This window comes from Sorghum bicolor, chromosome 4, assembly GCF_000003195.3.
Source record: "Sorghum bicolor cultivar BTx623 chromosome 4, Sorghum_bicolor_NCBIv3, whole genome shotgun sequence".
Taxonomy (NCBI): domain Eukaryota; kingdom Viridiplantae; phylum Streptophyta; class Magnoliopsida; order Poales; family Poaceae; genus Sorghum; species Sorghum bicolor.
In genome coordinates this window covers 15,903,111-15,924,742 of record NC_012873.2, presented here as the reverse complement: position 1 = coordinate 15,924,742, position 21,632 = coordinate 15,903,111, and the positions used below count along the sequence as shown (strand labels likewise).

The window sequence follows — 21,632 nt, the reverse complement described above, 5'->3', positions numbered from 1 at the left end:
TCGGCACCCAAAAATGATGATAAGACACCACCACAACCAAAGAAAACAAAATTCTCGGTCCCAAAATTGGTTTCCGAGCCAAAGAAGAAGGCCGCTGGTACGGCCCTATTTTTGTCCGGAATTGCAAGGAGCCGCACTTCAAAACTTGTTGACTTGGCAGAGCATGAGAAGGAGGCGCCGAAAAGCTTTGAAACACCTATTGTCAATATCAGGCCACAAACGAAGGATGATTACAAATTTGTCCCTACTAAATATGAGCCAGGCAGACCACTACTTAGTTGGGACAAACTCAAAAAGATTCCAGCTGGTATAAAAAGGATGCAAGACTGGTATATGAGAGCAGCTTCTGTAGGCATTGACACGATCAATGTGATTATACCACCAAAAGCATTCAACAGTGAGCGTACAAAGGCAATTGTTACCTTCGAGGACATGTGGCTAATGATGAACCTCCGGAGACTAGACGTGCAGCTGGTAACCGTGTTTGCATTGTAAGTGTCACTCGTACTATCTTGTGTTATTATTTATGAGTTGCATCAATTTTCAACATCTAACATACAAGTGCTCCTTGCAGAATGAATTTTGAACAACAAGAGATGCGGTACGGTTCGGATCCGAATAGGTCTGCCAGTAAAAGGGTTGCGTATCTGAGCCCAATGAAGATATGCGAGGAGCAGCACAACTTCAGAATCGGAGACAAACGCGACTCCTTACAAGGTTTGGATTCCGCTGAGCGTAAGAAGATAATAGATAAAAATCGACTAGATTATGAATGTAAGTACGACCTCTACATAGCCTTGGCACTGCTCAAGTATCAAGATCGAGAATGTGTTGTGGCCCCATACAACTTTGGGTAAGTGTCAGTTTGTATTCATCGTCGTATTAGTAATTTCAATGGGCACTTGCATCATAAATTCGATTCTCTCAGGGACCACTGGATCTGCCTCCTCATTAATCCTAGTCTCGGACGTGTGTTAGTCCTAGACTCTGCAGACTATGATCCTTCAAGTTATACAAAATTCATTACACACTTGGAACGGTAAGCTGAGTAAATTAAATATTCATACCTACTTTTATAAGAGTTTTAGAATAACTTGAGGATTGTGTATTCGATACTATAGGGCCTATAGGTATTACAAGATCAAAGGTGGAAGGTGCGATTCATCAGAACCGGGGCAGCCATTGAGATTATTTTATAAATGGCCAGTACGTACCAAAATATCACAAGCTGTCTTTGTTTTTTATAAATATAATATGCATATGACAATGTAGCAACTAATAAATATCTACTTTTTCATCATACATCAGTGCCATAAGCAACCAGTCAGATCGGTCCACTGTGGATTCTACGTCTGCGAGTTCAACTAACCCTTCCTTCTAAGGTAATGCTCTAATAGTCGTTTATATAATTGTATCATTTTTTGTTGCTAAGCATGTGTTATGAACTATAAATTTATAATGTTTCTAACTTCCTCCGTAGCAACATGAGTTGGAAAAGGCGAAGAGCGTGACTCAAGCTGTTCTATACAACATAGTTGAGGACCTCTCCACTTTCCTCTCGAGAGAAGCCATTCCCACCGAAGGGAAATATCACGACCCGACCAGCATCCTAGCAAAGCCTGAGTTTAGAGCGCTAAAAGATATTAGTAGTCTAAAGCTATCTCAATCGGGTTATTAGAGCAGAGGTTTCAGATGTGAAACCTCATATGTCTGTAAACAAAAAACTTGATGTGTGATGTTTATAATTAATATAATTTTATGTACAAAGTAATGATATATATAAATATATTGCATGTTGCATTGGTTGAATCCTCTAGCCTAACATAGTTTCAATATTAATTTATATAATATATATTATATATATATAATATTAAAAATAGGGTTTGCAGGGAAAATTTGGAAATTGGGTTAAATTGAAAAATCTTACCACAGGCGGTTTGTTTATGAGAACCGCCAGACGGTTCTCAGTTAACTGCTTGTGGAAACTTTTATTTCCATAGGCCTATAGCCACTGGCGGTTCGTCAATCCGCCTGTATAAAGGGGTTTCGAACCGCGTGTATAGTACCTCTGTGTACTAGTGTTTGAGTCAAACATTGGGAATATAAATCATAAATACCTTTTAAGTTGTTAAGTTTGAAAATGTGAAAACTATATGAATAGATTTGTCTAAAAAATATTTTTATAAATATATATATATATATACTATTTTTTGATAAATATATTTATAAAAATAAGGAGTTAAAGTTAGAATTTGGAGACCGTGTCATTGTGCTAAACAACTTTCTTTCTTTATGTGTACGCAAGAAGTATGTCTAAACATTCATGTGATAGGGACTAGATCGCGAGCCCAAACTTCAACTCGAGGTGCTTAAAAGAAGCAAATAAAAATAGATAACACACATACACATACTAGTAATAATGTGAGTTAAATGGCCATTATATACTATAAATGGCCATTATATAGGTCTTGTTTAATCCCAAAAAAATTTGCCACATTTTTCAGATTCTCTGTCACATCGAATTTTTAGACGCATGCATAGATTATTAAATATAGACGAAAATAAAAACTAATTGCACAGTTTAGTCGAAATTGACGAGATAAATCTTTTAAACCTAATTAATTTATGATTAGACAATATTTGTTAAATACAAACGAGAGTGTCCAAATTTTTTTGAAACTATACAAGGCCATACTACTATTACCTCTGTCTGTTTCTTTGTGGACAAAGATAGCGAAACATAGGGAACAGCAGCAGGATATGGTCGAGGACAGAACTGCAGAAGAACAGAGGCCTAGGGGTACTCCGTAGGGGAGTGTGAAATCTGACAAGAAATGCCTCGCATGTCGGCACATCCCTTTCGATGAACCAGCTGGCTAATGTGATGATGAGTTGGTGGCCCGTTCACTCGCTCAATAGTTGCACAACAGTGCTCCTTCGCTTGCAGAGGGAAAAAAGGCGTCCACGGAATCCTTAAGAAAGCATCTTCCAATAAATATTTATATTCGTATTTGAATTGGCAATATCCACATTAATTTTACATTTCAACATAAAAATAAACATTTGTGAGTATTTTAACGGGCAATATATTATAAAACTGCATTAGGTTAATTACTATCAGTGGTTTGGAATCCGGCTCTGGCAATTTTACTTCAGTGATCTTTTTCGGAAAATGAGGGTACATTGGGAATTTAAAATCGACTGTCAACTGTTTGCTGCTGGTACACCCTCCTAAAAGCGTTGAATTATTAGGATGTTTACTAAAGTGTTGAATTATTAATTAGGATGTTTAATTGATCGACCTGTTTGCTATAATAAAGCACTCACAGTCCATCGATCGATCCGTTTCATAGGACAAATATTAAGTTTTATGGACTCATCAGTTCACTAACTAGCTAGCTACTCCTTTCGTCCTATAATATAGATAGAGATTACTTGATAAATAACAAATACTTTAATCATCTTTCTTTATCTATATATACGTTTATTTATTAATGTCTATGAAACTCTACTAAGACTAACCTGAAAGTGTGTTTGGATAGATGTTGTTATCTTTATAATTTATTTAGGTGCACTCATATCCACGTGTTGAAATAAGTTGAGGCAAAAATTAAACTTAGTTTTGACCTGATCCACTCAAATATACATGGATTGTGCATCCAAACAAAAATTTTTTCTTATCACTTGGCCCATGCGACTAAAATTATCCTTAGTGGCCATATGTATTTCAGGTGGCGGCAAAATAAAGTTTGTCCACTATTGGTATATTAAAGTTTTTGTTCTTATTAATTGCTTTGCTTATATCATATACTCTTATAAAGCTAAACTCCACTAGATGAATTTTATTTTCATGCAAGGTGTCCACATCATTTCTCACAAAGTGACCCACTAAATGTTCTATCTTTTCATACAAGTTGTTCACATCATTCCCCACTAAGTCTATGTCATCCTATATTAATTACAAAAAATGACCATGTCATCTATATCATGTGAAATACTTTAAATCTTTAATCTATTAATATACAAGTCATGTACATACACTATTTGTTTCATCACCAATTCCTCTATAATGTAACCAAATATTAGTTTTTCTTCTATTAGCTTAGCAACTTTTTACTAGATCTAATACATTAAAATACATGCAAGTCAAATTCATATATATCTATACATACATAATGTACTGAATACCATATAGTAATGCTATGTATGTAGTAATTTATTTTCTAAAAAAAATCCTGCAGCAATGCATGGAGAATTCATCTAGTTAAGATTAAGTTGACAAATTTTCTTACCCAACTAACAATGTATTATATACATGACCGTACTAATGTCAGTTACTTAGGTTAAAATGTGTAGCAAACTTAGGTCATGTTTGGATCCCTCTAGTTTTTGCCAGCTTTTAAGAATTGGCCTTCGGAAACTGAGTGGATCTAAGGCCCTGTTTAGTTTCGCAACCAAAATTTTTTCATCCATCCCATCGAATCTTTGGACACATGCATGGAACATTAAATGTACATAAAAAAATAAACTAATTACACAGTTTGGTTGAAAATCGCGAGACGAATCTTTTAAGCCTAGTTACTCCATGATTAGCCTTAAGTGCTACAGTAACCCACATGTGCTAATGACAGATTAATTATGCTTAATAGATTTGTCTTGCAGTTTCCTTACGAGCTATGTAATTTGTTTTTTTATTAGTTCCTAAAAACTTCTCCCGACATCCTTCCGACACATTCGATATGACATCCAAAAAATTTTCATCAGCAATCTAAACAGGGCCTAAACAAACGAGTTTTTTGCTGTGAGTTTTTCTTAAAACCAAGAAGATGTGGATACCTAGGTTTTGCCAGTTTCTTATGACCCGGTGAACAATAAATGAAGACAAATTTTAAAAATTAAGGAGATCCAGACACCTCACCAGTTTTTGCTCAGAATCCAGAGATAAAAACATTTTTAAAAATTCGAAACTAATACAAACAAGGCCTTAGTTGTCAACCGTACACGCCTGACATGTATTCGAGTGCAATGTACGCCACACGTTGGGGGGGGGGGGTCATGTCTCCAGGCCTTGTTTAGTTCCTTATAAATTGTTATATTTTTTTTAAAATTTTCGTCATATCAAATTTTGCGGCACATGCATGAAGTATTAAATATAGATTAAAAAAGTACTAACTGATTGTACAATTTATCTATAATTTACAAGATAAATCTTTTGAGCCTAGTTAATTTTTTAATTAGACAATATTTGTCAAATATAAATAAAAATATATGATGTCTATTTTATAAAAAAAATTGCAACAAAAAAAGGTCGCGACTTCGCGGCAAAGAGGCGGCGTGGTTGAGCTGGCAAGCAAAAGCCCCATGCGATACGACGGTGAACAGCGCGCAAATAGCGAGAGCCGTGAGCTAGGTACAGTATCAAGGTAGGCAAGGCAAATTGTCCGCAAACGGCGCGTCGACAATTGCAAATGAATGGCCTCAGCTGTCCATCGAGATCGAGGCCTTGTTTAGTTCTAAAATATTTTACAAAATTAACACTGTAGCTATTTCGTTTGTATTTGACAAATATTATCTAATCATGGACTAACTAGACTCAAAAGATTCATCTCGTCAATTTCGACCAAACTGTGCAATTAGTTTTTATTTTTATCTATATTTAATACTTCATGCATGTGTCTAAAGATTCGATGTGACGAAGAATCTGAAAAATTTTTCAAAATTTTTTGGAACTAAACAAGGCCCGAGGTGATGGACCGGAGCGGATGGACGTATACGTAGGAGTACTGCATGTGATGAGCTACCTTTTCCTGTTGATCATTTGATCAACCGAACCTAGCTAGCTAGGGTGGTATGGGCGTATGTGCATGTTCATCCTCCCATCCTTTTCCACTTGATTTTATTATAATTAGTTTATGAATTACTATCCGTGCTGTTACAGTATTGTATTATATATTTTATAATCGGACAACATTATCCGAGTATCCGGCCGCGCAAGAAACGGAGAGCGGAGAGAATTGGCGCTTGAACGACGCCATCACTATCATAAAAAGAGATTTCAGAAAATATATGTCCTGATTAACAGAGACAGATACAAATAGATGCCGTCTCTATTGATAAAGGAAACATCCAGGGGGAAACATCCGCCACCTCTGTGAATTGGTAATGCAGGTTAACATCTTAAGGAGGTCATCTCTGTTAATGATATCCATTAATAAAAACAGTTGTTTTAAATCGTTCATCTATTTACACTTGCTAGCCTAACCTGGTAAAAAATGACTTACTATACTATTAGTAACACATATATATTTTTACCTTAGCTCTTTATTTATTGTTCATTGAGCAGTCACTGCACCACAGCCCAAATGTAACCTTGAACGTTGGGTGCAAGTCTGTGTCTCTATGTGTGTAGAGTGGTGTGTGCTGCTTGTGAGCTACACTTGTGCCTTGTGTTCGATCATGCCTAAAGGGTGCTCTGCCTCCCGTTTTATAGCCGCAAGGGGTGGCAGGGTTTTTACATGTGTTAGCCTATAAATTATCTCTAGTAGAAGGTGGAGTAACAGTGCCGACCCTATGGAGATCGGCCACCTTGTCCTTGGGGCATGGCTGACGACGTGGTTGTCTTCTGTGGAGCGTCGCCGAGCCCTGTTCGGATCGTGGAGGTCGGGTCTAGGGCACTGCAGCTTGTCCTACAATAGTGAAATAGTGACTGCCAAGGTATGGTCACAGTGGCAGAGGTTAATCTTCTCCCATTCCTCTTTTACTGTCGGGCAATGCCAAATAGTGACAAAGGTAAGGCGCCACAGTGAAAGGAGTTGATGGAATACTGGCCGGCGCGCCCTGCAGCAGCATGGGAGGCGTGGTGCACATCGCGTCAGGGGTATGACCACCCTGTATTGGAAGCCTGGCTCCGAGGCCGAGGCTCAGGCGAGGTGTTGATTGCGCTCGAGACCAGAGCCTGGTCGGGGCATAGATTGCGCCCGAGGCCGAGGGGTCGGGCGACACGAGGATTGCGCCCGAGCCCAAGGGGTCGGGCGAGGCGGAGATTGCGCCCGAGCCCAAGGGGTCGGGTGATACTGGGATTGCGTCCGAGCCCAAGGGTTCAGGCGAGGTAGAGATTGCGCCAGAGCCCAAGGGGTCGGGCGTCGCTTTTACTCCTTTTTGCCGCTTTTTGTCCCCTTAATTTGGGTATTCCGGTTTATGGTACCCAACAATATCCTTTCTTTTTGATGCAACAAATATATCATTTTTTATAATTAAAAACAAATATATAGACATAAATGCAATACTTGCATGTGGATATATAGGCAAAGATTAGTCACATAAATCCATTACATACAAAGATGTCTTGTTTGCATCAACATAAATACACTTGTCACACAACCTTCTACTACTAAGTTTTGAGTATAAGTTAGAGTTCATCTTAAGTCAAAACTTTTGTGGGTTGTGCATGCTAATAACCAAGTTAACGCTATTGTAAGATGAGATGTGGAAGAGAATCAAGTAATTGTTTTAACTTGTTTGAGGAATGGTTAAGACAAGCCTAGAGTTTTATTTTGTGAAATCTCAAATCCTTGCCAAATGTTCCTCAATGATGTCAAATACCTACCGCAAGCTATATTTATATATTCCCTACATGAGGAAACCACAAAAGAGCCACTTGTTTGTTTTAAGCTTTGTTAGACCTTGTTGATCCACAAGTAGAGAAACTTGTTATGCTTTTTGATCAAGACCATGTATACTTACACCCTTTTATAACTTCTACATTAGAAGTGCGCAACCATGCTCCATATAATTTTGAGACATACATACAGTTATACACTGGTACAGGACAGGGCTTTTGTCCCGGTCGAAAACCACTTGTAGTCCCGGGTGGCGAGCCGGGACTAAGGGATCGGGACTAAAAGTCCAACCTTTAGTCCCGGCTCTACGGCCCGGGACTAAATGGGGACACTTAGTCCCGGTTGGTCATACCAACCGGGACTACAGGGGGCGCCAGGCAGTGACGTGGCGCCACCCCTGGCCACTCCTTTTAGTCCCGGTTGGTATTACCAACCAGGACTAAAGGTTTTTTTGTTTTTGTTTTTCTTTTTCTTTTTCCTTTTCATTTCTTTATTGATTTTGGTTTTCAATTGTATATGTTCTCCAATTTAATCGTATACGCCGCAATTATCCGTATACGTTGCACCTATACGAGAGCGTCATTATTGCACACAAATAAAGTATGAAACTACATATATATATTATCCGTATAATATATATATCTATATATATTATAGATATATACATACGTACATATACATTATATTTACAATAATAATATTATGTACAAGTAATAATCAAATGTGCTGCCACCGGTTAATGATTACATAATGTTTGTCCGCCCACTCAAAGCTCATACAAGTGTTCGTCCTTGTTTGGAATGGGCTTGAAGCCCTGCGGGTATAAGTGGAACTCGCCGTCTTTCGGAATGACATGATCGTTGATAAATCCGGCGATCGTCTCCTGGACTCCAAGGAGTAATGTGTACTCGAACACTTTATATTTCATATTCCACTCCTTCCATTTGCATTAGTTAAAAAAGATATTAATATACATAAAATCTATTTAGTTCCAACAAATAAATAAGATATGAATTTACTGTATATACATGCATGTTACTTACTTTTAGAACACTTTGAGCCGGTTTAAATAGGGTGCACCGCATAAATTCACAAACATAGTATCCACATAGATTCGTTCCAAACGGCTGCGTGGGCACCCAAGGAAGTAGAACAGGAGGAGGAAGTGACACATTCAGATCCGTACGATATTTTTGTTGTAGCCAAACCCAAGCCCTGCCCAATAAGACGCTCGTTGATAAGGTATAGCTAGCATAATAAAGTAAAGGAGCACGCATCGATATTTAAAGTATGATATATACTTACCTCTGGATCATGTCTATTATGTCTTGATAGAGTGCCAGATCTTTTTTCATTGAGTCCCACACATGTATTTTTTGTTCCGTGATCTTAATCTCAATGAGTATCCAATGATCTCTGCATTTGTTTAGAGTCAACTTATATATGTATATCTTAATGCCGGATTAACTAAGACAAGATATAACACAACACTTACCCCATATTGTAAGGGAAGAGTATCTTCTCTGTATGCCTTTGGTTATAAAAGAACCTCCGGATGTTCTTCTTCATTTCCTTAGGCTTCAGATTCAATGGATCTTTAGTTTTAGTGTCCTTGTACACGGCATATGGATCGATGAAACCAATTCGATTGTCTTTTTTCAATCTTTGTTCTCTCATCATGTGTCTGTACATCTTGAGCGTAGTTATTACGAATACATACATATGCTATAATAGGATTAATGATTGAAAGGAAGAATCACTTACAGACAGTAACAGCTCATGAGAGATTTGTCGAGAGCATTCATATGGAGAAGTTGGTGTACTTCACTAAAATCTATCCATATGACGTCATCTCCACGGAAGTAGTGTTGGTCGCGGACTCGAACGGCAATCAATTCTTCTTCTATATGTTTTGAGCTGACTCTCAAGTAGTACTCGTGCAGCTTGTATATTTGCGTACCAAGTCCTCGTACCTTCTCAGGGTGACACATACTCCTGCCGTAAATGTACCGACTCTGATAGTCATCGACACCTCCGTGGATTGGCGCATCGGTACGCCCTATAAGTGCTTCTAGGGGCAGCCCAGTTTCTTCCATCCAATTCCCGAGTTCATCTAAGTCCACATTAGCAGGTATAGTCATTGCCAGCAAGTTGGCATTTGAACCGTACTCATTTGAACCGTACCCATTCCCGAGTTCATCTAAATCAAGGCTGAACTGATTGTTGCGCTTGTTCGCCGAGCTGTGCAACTTTTTGCTGGACTTTTCTTTTGTCTGCCTTGATTTTCTTTAGGACAGTACGGTCGTAGTCTGATATTGTTGACCCTGGTTGTTTACTCGCAGCACGGTTCGCGTCTGTCATTTTCTGCACCACTTGACGTAGCTTTGAACGAGGATACATTAGGTATGGCGGCTCTTGCTCTGGTTTTCTATTAGCTTTGCATTTTTCAAAGAATGCTTTGACTTCCGCTTTGCTTGCAGCAAGCACTTCCTCATCGGTCTTCTCATATGGAAGCTTGGTCGTCTTCGGGATCTTCGTGTTCAAAGCTTTCCTCTTTGTCGCAGGTGGTTGGAGTGATCTCTGTGTCTCGGCGGACGACCTCTTCCTCCTCGATGCAGCACCAGCCGGTGCCAATGAGGAGGCGGCCGTTGTCGTCAGCATTGGCGGAGGCAGCGGCGCAGGTGGAGTTTGCTGTTGTGGAGGAGATTCGACCGCGGGCGGCGTTGGATTCGTTCGTGGAGGAGATGTGGCGGCCGGTGGTGGGGATGCGGCCTTCTCTTGTACGTCGTCGTCGTCGTCGTGTCCCACGGCACTATGGTCATGCGGTGAATGGACAGACGGACTTCGGTGGGGGAGGCCCTAGATTTGAAGAAAAACAAATAAGGTATATGTATACATGACTAAATGTAATTTGATACAGTATATAATTATAGAAAAAGCAGTAGCGTCCACAATAATCTGCACCTGCTAGGGTTCGGTTGTGGCGGTGGCACCCCAGGAATAATGATGTACCGTTTCCTCCAACATATGAATGTCTTCTCCGCTTCACCAAGTGTCTTCTCTCCATCACCGCCTTCGATATTGAGAGGCACATTTTCACGGCCTCTGACCACTCTATCCACCGAGACACAAGCATATCCGGCTGGTATTGGAACAGAGTGGATCCTTGGTGTCTTGGTGGGGTCGATAGGAGATATGACACCGGTAGCCACCTTCACTATGACATCGCCCTCCGGAATATGGAGCTCACAAGACGTCAACGGAGCGGTGACGTCATCCACCGGGAATCGCAGCTCTACGTCATCAACTTGCCTCTCAGACGCCTCCGTAGAAGCACAACTGCTCTTTAGATGAGCTGAGCAAGGGCTGATGTTGGTGGCCGGTGGCTGTGACAAGCTTTGGAGGCGGGAAGTTACAGCTTCCTCCACGGCCTTTTGGATTTTCTCATCCATTGTGGCCTTCAGCGCTTGCTCCCGCTCAAGGGCTCGTTGAGCCACTTCTTGGGTCTTTATGAGTCCTTCCTCCAATCTGCGTATCTTTTCCCTGTCCTCTTCCTTCTTTCTCTGGCGGCTTCTATAAGTTTCCCTATCAGCAGGGAAGGCATGTTCCCACGACACGGTGTCATAGCCTCTCGTCCGTCCACCGTGCTCAGGGTTCCCCAGGGCGAATGTCAACTCATCTTTATCTCTATTCGGCTGCCATTCTCCACTTTCAGTGATGGAGCGGGCTTGATGGAATCTTTCCGCAACATCTTGGATGCGTTCCCCATACACGACCTTTCCGGTCTCAAGGTCCAGTGAGCCTCCGTGAGCAAAAAACCAGTGCTTCGCGCGCTCAGGCCACTCGAGGGATTCGGGCACCAACCCCCTGTCGATTAACTCTTTTTCGGCCTTTTCCCACTTAGGAACGGTGGTTTGGTAGCCACTTGATCCCATCGTGTGGTGGTAGGTCTTGCGCCGGACATTCTTTTGGTTCTTTCTCACCCGTTCCTGAGCCTCTTCGGACATCTTGAACCGTACAAAGTCGGTCCAAAACGGCCGTAGCTTCGCATAGTTCGGAGAGTTGAAATCTGGAGTCATGTTTTTCTTGATGTAGTCTTGATATAGACGCTTCTTATAGCCCTGGAACATTGGTGCCATCTTCTTCATAGACCAATCTCGGACTCTTTCCTTCAACTGTTCATCGTTTGTCTCCAGTGTGAAATGTTGCAAGACATCACCCCAGAGTAGCTCCTTGTCACGTATAGAGACATAATTGATTTCTGGGTGTTTCTTGTTCTCCTTCCATTCACGGACACTGATTGGGATCCTATCCCGGACAAGGTACCCTAAGTGGTTCACGAAGGCCCTTGAATGGGGTCCAAGTGGCTTGCCTGTTGCTTCCTCGAATTCTGAGATTACTAACCGGGCCTCCATAGGCTTCTTTGGGCCTCGTACTCTCCGGCTGGTCCCTGTGGTTGTCGTCGAGCCAGAGGGCTATGTAGAAAGAAAAAAGACAATTTAATACAAGATATTATTTCGAATTATATCTGTAAAAACAAAGGAGACTGCCATATTACAGACCTGCTGGCCAGCATTGTCTTGCTCATTCGGGTCGACCAAATACTGAGAGCAGTCATCGATTCCATCAGGGTTCTCATCGCCTTCGCGATCATCGTGATAAACTTCTTCAGTGGGACCGCAGATCAGGTTCATCATTTCCTCTTCGTGTTCTCTCAGATCGGCCATTTCTGCAGAAATATGTGACACATGACTACTAGCACTACTGTGTATACCTGACAAGGAAACAATATATAAAACTAGGGTTTAGGGTTTAGGGCTTAGGGCTTAGGGCTTAGAACATCACTAAATACACCACACAACACTATATGTATACTATGTGAACATCGCTAAAATATGTTATAGAACATCAAATATATATTATGTGAAAAAAACTAAATACACATATATAGAACATCACTAATTACATTAAAGAACATCGTATATATATTACGTGAAAATAAATAAGAAATTGGTACTATAATATACTTGAAAATAAATAAATATATATGAATTTGAGAAGAGGCAATATTCTAGATTTATAAGAAATTGGTGACACATGACTACTAGCACTACTGTGTATACCTGACAAGGAAACAATATATAAAACTAGGGTTTACAACTTAGGGTTTTCTGCAACAGTTTACGGCTAAGGGTTTGGGGTTTACGGCTTAGGTTTCAAGGTTTAGGGTTTACGGCTTAGGGTTTACATCATTTGCTAACAAAAGTGGCATGATCTGAACCGGTCACAAATAAGTGAGTGAGAGAGAGAGAGTATACCCTTAGCCGTAAGGGTTAGGGTTTAGGGTTTAGGGTTTAGGGGTTAGGGTTCAGGGGTTAGGGTTTAGGGTTTAGGGGTCAGGGGTTAGGGTTTAGGGTTTAGGGTTTAGGGCTTAGGGCTTAGGTTTAGGGTTTAGTGTATATCATTTGCTAATAATTAAATATATCATAATTGTACCACTAATTTAAACCACTAATTGTACCACTAATTATAGCACTAATTGTACCACTAATAGATCCATCTCGACATACCTGTAGTTTGAAGGCGGTGAGACGGCGGAGAGACGACGGTCGGTGCGGAGACTCGATGGGGACTTCGGTGACAACGGCAGAGAGACGTCGATCTGGAAGAAGGAAGAAATAGGGAATAAATATTATATCACATTTACATATTGTGGCACATGCATGAAGCACTAAATATAGAAAAAACAAAAACTAATTGCATAGTTTGTCTGTAATTTACAAGACAAATCTTTTGAGTCTAGTTAGTTTATAATTGGACAATATTTGCTACAAACAAACGAAAATGCTACAGTACCAAAATCTGAAATCTTTTCGGAACTAAACAAGGCCTATGTGAAATATCCAAGTCTCTAAACGAAAATGCATGGAGTATTAAATATAGATGAAATAAAAACTTATTGCACAATTTGGTCGAAATTGACGATACGAATCTTTTGAGTCTTCCATGATCGGACAATATTTGTCAAATATAAACGAAAATGCTAGTGTCAAATACAAACAAAAATGCTATAGTGTCAAATACAAAATTTTTTGGAACTAAACAAGGCCTAATTATGTAATATAAATATAAATATTTTTTGGAACTAAACAAGCTCTGGCTCGCGAGGTGGCGGCGCGCGCGGGGGCCGGGCTCTGCCGCCGGTGGGTGCGCGCGTGGCCGCGCGGCCGACGGCGTACGGCCCGCGCCACTGACCTCCGCCGGCGAGCGTTGTCGGGCGGGGAGGGCGCGGCCGCGCGTGGCTGCAGCGGGCGAGCGCGCTCTGGCTCGATCGCGGGGCGGCGAGCGCGCGCGAGAGAGAAAAAGAGAGAGGGAGTAGTGGCGGCGGGGCGCGGCGTACGACGGAGGTTGGCTCGGGGCGGCGCGACGGCAACGACGTCGTGGACGAAGAGAAGACAACGGCGGCGGTTAGGGCTAGATCGGGCACGGTGGGGAAGGAGAAGAAAGGGCTCTGCCCTTTATAGGGCAGGGCACCTTTAGTCCCGGGCCGTGCCACCGACCGGGACTAAAGGGTCTTTAACTCCGGTTCCAGCCAGGAACCTGGACTAAAGGTCTTGACCTTTTGTGGGGGTATAAACCCCTATACCCTCATGGGTCTATATGGGCCGCACCATCAGAGGTGGCTCGGCCCACAGGATGAAGACGTGCGGCGCACGACTGGTCGGCGTGCACCGCAAGGCTACAAGATATTGTACCAAATAGGATACTTTGCTTGTAACTCTGTCCCTTCAGGATATATAAGGAGGGGCAGGGGTCCCCTAGAGGGCAGGTGATAGACATCTCATCTCAACACAATCCAATACAATCAGACGCAGGACGTAGGTATTACGCCCACACGGCGGCCGAACCTGGATAAAAACCTTGTCCGTGTCTTGCGTCACCATCAAGTTCGTAGCTTGCGCACCGTCTACCGATAAACTACTACCGTGGGCATACCCCAAGGTAGACTGCCGACTAGCTTTCGTCGACACCTTTAGTTCCGGTTCCTGGCTGGAACCGGGGTTAAAGACCCTTTAGTCCCGGTCGGTGGCACGGCCCGGGACTAAAGGGTTCTCACCAATTTATGGCGCCAGGTTAGGCGCCATAATTTGGTTTTTCCTTTTTTTTCCTCTTTATAATGTTAAATGCATTATAAATTAAATAAATCTGATATAATTGTTTAAAAAATACACATTAATTTTATTCTGCTCTACTCATCAGTATAAAAATTATTAACACAACTATTTTTCAAATATTTCATATTATTCAAAATAAATGTTATCCATGATGAATATTGTGTTAATGCAAAAATATTATGGCCAATTAAATTTTAAAAAATTATTGGCTTTAGACACATACTTTGTTTTTGGGTCATTTGGACGTTAAACTTTTGTTTCTTTAATAATAATTATACAAATGCGCGACATTGATTGTATAAATTTGAAATTTAAATTTTCAAAAGTTGTAAGATGGATTTTGGAACCCTGGATGGCCTCAAATAGAAAACTCCTGAATACAAAGTTTGTTCCACTCATCAAGACCTACATTTTCTCTAATGGTCACATTTTCATTTGAAAAAGTTTGGACCACTCAATTTTAAATTTGAAAGAATTCATAGCGAAACGCTAATTTTCAAAACCATGGTGGCCTCAAATGGAAAACTCATGAATACCAATATTGCTCCACTCATCAAGATCTACATTTCATATATAGACCATTTTTGCATTTGACAAAGTGTTGGCAAAGTGTAGTTCAAAATCCACACTTCCCACGTATAGTTTCATAAAGTTTGTGTGAGATTCAAGATTTGGTGAGTATTGTTTACATAAACTTTCCCAAATGGAAAAATGGTCTATATAAAAAGTTTGGATATTGATGAGCTCTAACAACTTGGTATTCAAAAGTTTTTCATTCCAAGTCATTTTCTCGGTCGTTTGACCATGTTTGACCAAAGCCCGTCTTCGAATTTGAAAACATGTTCCTCGGACTCGATCAAATTTATCCAGATGAAAATATGACCCATATATGAAATGTAGGTCTTGATGAGACCTAACAACTTGGTATTTAAAAGTTTTCCATTTGAAGTATTCAGATGGGTCATTTGACCAAGTTTGACCAAAGTCAAAATAGTGGGTTTCACAAACACACACTTTGACCGAGCCCTGGATGGCCTCAAATAGAAAACTCATGAATACAAAGTTTGTTCCACTCATCAAGACCTACGTTTTCTCTAATGGTCACATTTTCATTTGAAAATGTTTGGACCACTCAATTTTAAATTTGAAAAAATTCATAGCGAAACGCTAATTTTCAGAACCATGGATGGCCTCAAATGGAAAACTCATGAATACCAATATTGCTCCACTCATCAAGATCTACATTTCATATATAGACCATTTTTGCATTTGACAAAGTGTTGGCAAGGTGTAGTTCAAAATCCACATCAAGATGTTACAATTATATTACACATAATGTTATAATTATATTACACAAGATGTCAAGTACAAATCACTACCATTATCAAGCTAGCACAGTGGTAAACTTTTTCTTAACATAATGCCCTTGGTTATGATCATTCCGTAACCATGGAGTGTCCTCTGCAGCGAGCATGATGCTTGGGTCTTTGGCCACACAGAAGGGTGGGATCCGTTCATCCTTTTCATAATCCTCTGACACGTCTGACTTGTCTTCAATTCCCACGATGTTTCTTTTCCCTGTAAGAACGATGTGTCGCTTTGGCTCGTTGGTGTTTTTCTCATCTTGTTTCCCTCTCTTAGGTTTTGTAGACATGTCTTTCACATAGAACACCTGATTCACCTTAGTACCGAGGACGAATGGATCGTTTGTATATCAATATTGTTGAGGTCCACTGTTGTCATTCTGTACTCCTTATCGACTGATACCCCTCCTTTCATCTTCACCCATTGGCATCGGAATAAAGGAACTTTAAAATTATGTGTATAGTTTAGTTCCCAAATCTCCTCTATACGACCATAATATGTGTGCCTGTCCCCATTCGTGTCCGTGGCATCCACACAGACACCACTGTTTTGATTGGTACTCTTTTTATCTTGTGATACGGTGTAAAATGTATTTCCATTTATCTCGTACCCTTTGTACGTGAGGACGTGCCACGCTGGTTGCCTAGCCAACAAATAAAGTTCATCTCCAATATCTTTATCACCCTGGCATTTTTTTCGCAACCAGTCACCGAATGTTTCCATGTGATGACGCGTAACCTAAGTCTCATTCTTTCCAAGATTCTCGGATCGTACAAAATCCATGTGTTCCTCAATATAGGGTTCCACCACAATGGAGTTTCGAAGGACTGTGTAGTGCGCTTTATTGAATAAATCATCACCCTGGCTGATATATGTTTTCTTTCCTAGTGTACCCTTTCCACCGAGTTTCCCCTCATACCTTGATTCAGGAAGACCAATCGGGTCAAGATCAGGAATAAAGTCCACACAGAACTCAATGACCTCCTCTGTCCCGTATCCCTTGATGATGCTTCCTTTTGGCTGACCCCGCTGGTGAACATATTTTTTCAGTACACCCATAAATCTCTCTAAGGGAAACATGTTGTGTAGGAAGACAGGACCTAGAATATGAATCTCTTTGACCAGATGAACTAGGAGATGTGTCATGATATCAAAGAAAGATGGAGGAAACACCAACTCAAAGCTGACAAGACATTGAACCACATCGTTCTGTAGAGTAGCTAGATCAAGAGGATTGATTGCCTTCTGAGAAATTGCGTTGAGGAATGCACACAACTTCACGGTGGCCAGACGTACATGTGGAGGTAGAATTCCTCTTAAGGCAACCGGAAGCAGTTGTGTCATAATCACGTGGCAGTCGTGCGATTTTAAGTTGACAAATTTTTTTCTCTGGCACATTTATTATACACTTTATGTTGGAGGAGAACCCAGATGAGACCTTGATGCTGCTTAGGCACTCAAACATGATTTCCTTCTCCTCATTTCTAAGAGTGTAGCTAGCAGGTCTTAAATATTGGCGTCCATCATCTGTCTGCTCTGGATGCAGGTTGTCTCGTTCTTTCATGTGCTTTAAGTCCTCTCGAGCCTCAAGGGTATCCTTAGGCTTTCCAAACACACCCATAAACCCTAGGAGATTGACACAAAGATTCTTCGTCAGGTGCATCACGTCGATGGAGTGGCGGACCTCAAGCTGTTTCCAATATGGTAGCTCCAAAAATATTGACTTTTTCTTCCACATTGGGGCACGCCCCGAAGCGTCTTTCGGAACAGGTTCGCTACCTTCTCCCTCTCCAAACACTACTTTCAAATCTTTGACCATCTCGAATACCTCTGCCCATCTCGGTTGCCTGGCTTGGACCGGTGTTCTGCCGTACCTTTAAAATGTTTGCCTTTCTTTCTCAACTGGTGGTTCTTAGCAAGAAATCGACGATGGCCAAGGTACACGACCTTTCGGCATTTTTTCAAATAGATAGCTTGAAGGTCACCAAAGCAATGGGTGCAAGCATTATATCCCTTGCTTGTCTGTCCTGAAAGATTGCTTAGAGCTGGCCAATCATTGATTGTCACGAACAACAATGCTCGTAGGTCGAATGCTTCCTGTTTGTACTCATCCCACATACGCACACCTGTTTTGCTCCATAGAAGCTAGAGTTCCTCAACCAATGGCCTCAGGTAAACATCGATGTCGTTGCCAGGTTGCTTCGGACCTTGGATGAGCACCGGCATCATAATGAACTTCCGCTTCATGCATAACCACGGAGGAAGGTTGTAGATACATAGAGTAACGGGCCAAGCGCTATGACTAGAGCTCTGGTCCCCAAAAGGATTAAATACATCCATACTCAATGCGAACCTTAGGTTTCTTGCGTCCTCTGCAAAGTCCGGGAATTCTCTATCGATTCCTCTCCACTGAGAACCATCTGCAGGGTGTCTCAACATGTTGTCCACCTTACGGTCTTCTTTGTGCCATCGCAACAACTTTGCATGCTCCTTATTTCTGAACAAACGTTTTAGGCGTGAAATTATTGGAGCATACCACATAACCTTGGCAGGGATTCTCTTCCTCGAACGTTCTTCATACTCAACATCACCAGGTTCATCTCGCAAGATCTTGTACCGTGACGCATGGCAAACAGGGCATTCATCTAATTTCTCGTGCTCGCCACGGTACAGGATGCAGTCATTAGGGCATGCATGTATCTTCTCGATTTGTAATCCCAAAGGGCAGACGATCTTTTTTGCTTCGTATGTAGTGGTGGGTAACTCATTAGGCTTCGGAAGCATCTTTTTTTGGATCTTCAGTAATTTTCCAAATTTCTTGTCAGAAATACCATTCTCTGCCTTCCACTGTAACAACTCCAGTGTCGTTCCTAGCTTTTTCTGTCCCTCTTCAGCCGACAGGTAGAGTAGCTTCTTGTGATCCTCTAGCATTTGGTCAAATTTAGCCTTCTCCTTTGCACTTTCGCAATCTCTCTGTACGTCGCGAATGACATCACCAAGAGCATCGTCATCATCAACGATACTGTTTCCTGCATCCCCGTCTTCTTCACCTTCGTCCTCTACTGCGAAGTCGCAGTATTGAGCAAAAACATCGTCAGGGTACGCTTGCTCTTCTTCACCTTCTTCCATCATAACCCCGAACTCTCCGTGTTTGGTCCAACAAATATAGTTTGGCATGAAACCATTCATGAACAAGTGCAAGTGAATTTCTCTTGAGTTTGAAAATTTCTTCAAATTCTTACAAACGGCACATGGGCAGCACATAAAACCATCCTGCTTATTTTGCTCCGCCACTCTGCGGAATTCTCGCACGCCCTCAATGAACTCGTTGGAGCGGCGATCAGCATTGTACATCCAATGGCGTGCCATTATCTGCATTATCATGGAATTGTAATTTTTCTATTAAAAGCTATATTTTATCAGTAAAGAAAATTAATTTCAAGAATTTTTAAAGTGAAAGACAATTTATTTAACAATTACAACAAAAATTATATTATTAATATTTTAAAATAAGAACATTAACATATTAAAGTAAAAAATATCCTATAATATCTATAATAGAACTTAACATGATTCGTGTATACATAGTAGTAATGATTTGTGTATACTAGTTTTTAGCGGGCACACACTTAGCATTGTTCAAAAAAATTCAAACATGAGAAGACCATGATTGGAGAGATGGCAACATGAAATAATTAAAATAGACATATGTCCAATATAAAATTACATATGGTGGTGAGAAACATAGGAGGATGAAGCTAGCAACCTTTCAAACAAATCGACGACGGCGTAGAAGCGTTGAAATGGATCGATCGCGGGAGATGAGAGCAATAACAAGGAAGAACAATGAAAGAACAAGCAAGAACAAAGGAGCTCGGGCTCGGGCAGGGAGAGGAAGAAGGGAGGAGGGAGATTCAATTTATAGCGGGGAGGGTTTAGTCCCGGTTGGTGTTGCCAACCGGGACTAAAAACCTACCTTTAGCCCCGGTTGGTGCCAAAGACCGGGACAAAAGGTTTAGTCCCAGTTAGTGGCATAAACCGGGGCTAAAGGTAGGTCTTTAGTCCCGGTTCGTAACACACACCGGGACTAAAAGTCCCTCCCCGACAGCGCCTAACACCGGAGCCGTTGGGGAGGGACCGTTAGTCCCGGTTGGCTTCACCAACCGGGACTAAAGATCTCTTTTGTCCTGGGCGCCAAAAATGCTGGGACTAAAGGTCATTTGGCACATCGACGAAAGGTATGTTCTCTAGTAGTGATAGTTTCTCAGTATTCTCTTTGAAGAAAGGAGCATGAGCTACCCGGAAAGAGAGAGAGAAACAAGAGCATGTGCTCTAATAAAAAAAGAGACAAAATGTCTCAAGCGAGAGAGAAAACAATGGGTACAATGATGCCTGCTATTAGTAAAAAAATCTTTTGGTAGGTATGCTCTCTCCAATCAAAAACAAGAGATAGAAAAAGTCTCGAGGAGTTCCACCAAATATTTACACTGTTGGTTATTATGGGCCTAGCCCATTAATTTAATAATATCTATTAAACTCTATGGTCCTTACGTGTGCATTAGTTTATTTTGTACCGTATGGGAATTTAACCGAGAGACGGCGTGGCGTGGCGTGGCTGCCGCAGGGCAGGCAGCGAACGAGCGGACGGGCGGGCAGGCGAGGCCTTTAACTTTTCATCTCATTTCTTCATGGTCTTGATCGAGAGGAGTTTCTGATAACTCCCGTAACTCCTACATTCATAGTTTTGATTGAGAGAAGTTTCTGGTAACTCTCGTAACTTCTGCATTCATAGTTTTGATTGAGAGGAGTTTCTGGTAACTCCTGTAACTCCTGCCTTCATGGTTTTGATTGAGAGGAGTTTCTGGTAACTCCTGTAACTCCTGTCCATTTCTGTCTCCTCCATCGCAAAGAGTCGCGATCTTTGTGTTCCGCGTCTGGCCTTCCTCCTTCTGCTTGCCTATAAAAGGACCCGCACTCTCTCAGTTCTCATAAGAAAGAAAAACCACAACCAGTTGCGCAAGTCCTTTCCGTTCCATCTCCGGCGAGCACCAGAGATGGAAGAGTAGGCCTCCAGAACGTGTCTCCGTCGTGCGCTTCATTTGCTCGGGTGAGGACGGGCGATTACGTTTTTGGGGAGTGTCGTTGGCGACACGACTACTCACTGGTGATTCTGCGGCGACTACACGGCAACCTTTTCTGCACTGCATCGAGCGGGATGACTACAATGACAAAGCACCACCATGACTTTTCTCGGTGCGAGCGGTTCTGCCGCAGGGTATAATCTCCTTCATCCTATTATTAATTTCACTGTTAATGTCATGATGTTCCTGGGTAGCATTTTGCTATTATCCTACATGTTTTGCTTGGATGATTATGTGAATAATCTTTTACTGGTACCATATATTTTTGTACTCATCTTTGTTTCGGTTATTGAGGATACCTTGCGCACATCTATGATGATTCACATAAATAA

The 21,632-nt window shown here is 41.4% G+C and overlaps 1 protein-coding gene and 1 long non-coding RNA gene across 2 annotated transcripts; both read right to left on the bottom strand.

The window, feature by feature from the left end:
• LOC110434499 lies at positions 8,775 to 9,281 on the bottom strand. The gene is made up of 3 exons (XR_002452003.1): positions 9,115 to 9,281; positions 8,925 to 9,035; positions 8,775 to 8,834 (listed from the first exon to the last, which is right to left on the bottom strand). It is a non-coding gene; the product is annotated as an uncharacterized LOC110434499 (long non-coding RNA).
• LOC110435037 lies at positions 9,419 to 13,269 on the bottom strand. Its single transcript, XM_021460330.1, has 3 exons — positions 13,190 to 13,269; positions 12,182 to 12,348; positions 9,419 to 12,094 (listed from the first exon to the last, which is right to left on the bottom strand). Exons 2-3 carry the CDS (start codon positions 12,344 to 12,346, stop codon positions 10,547 to 10,549), a joined length of 1,713 nt encoding a protein of 570 aa, XP_021316005.1. The 5' UTR covers positions 12,347 to 12,348; positions 13,190 to 13,269; the 3' UTR covers positions 9,419 to 10,546.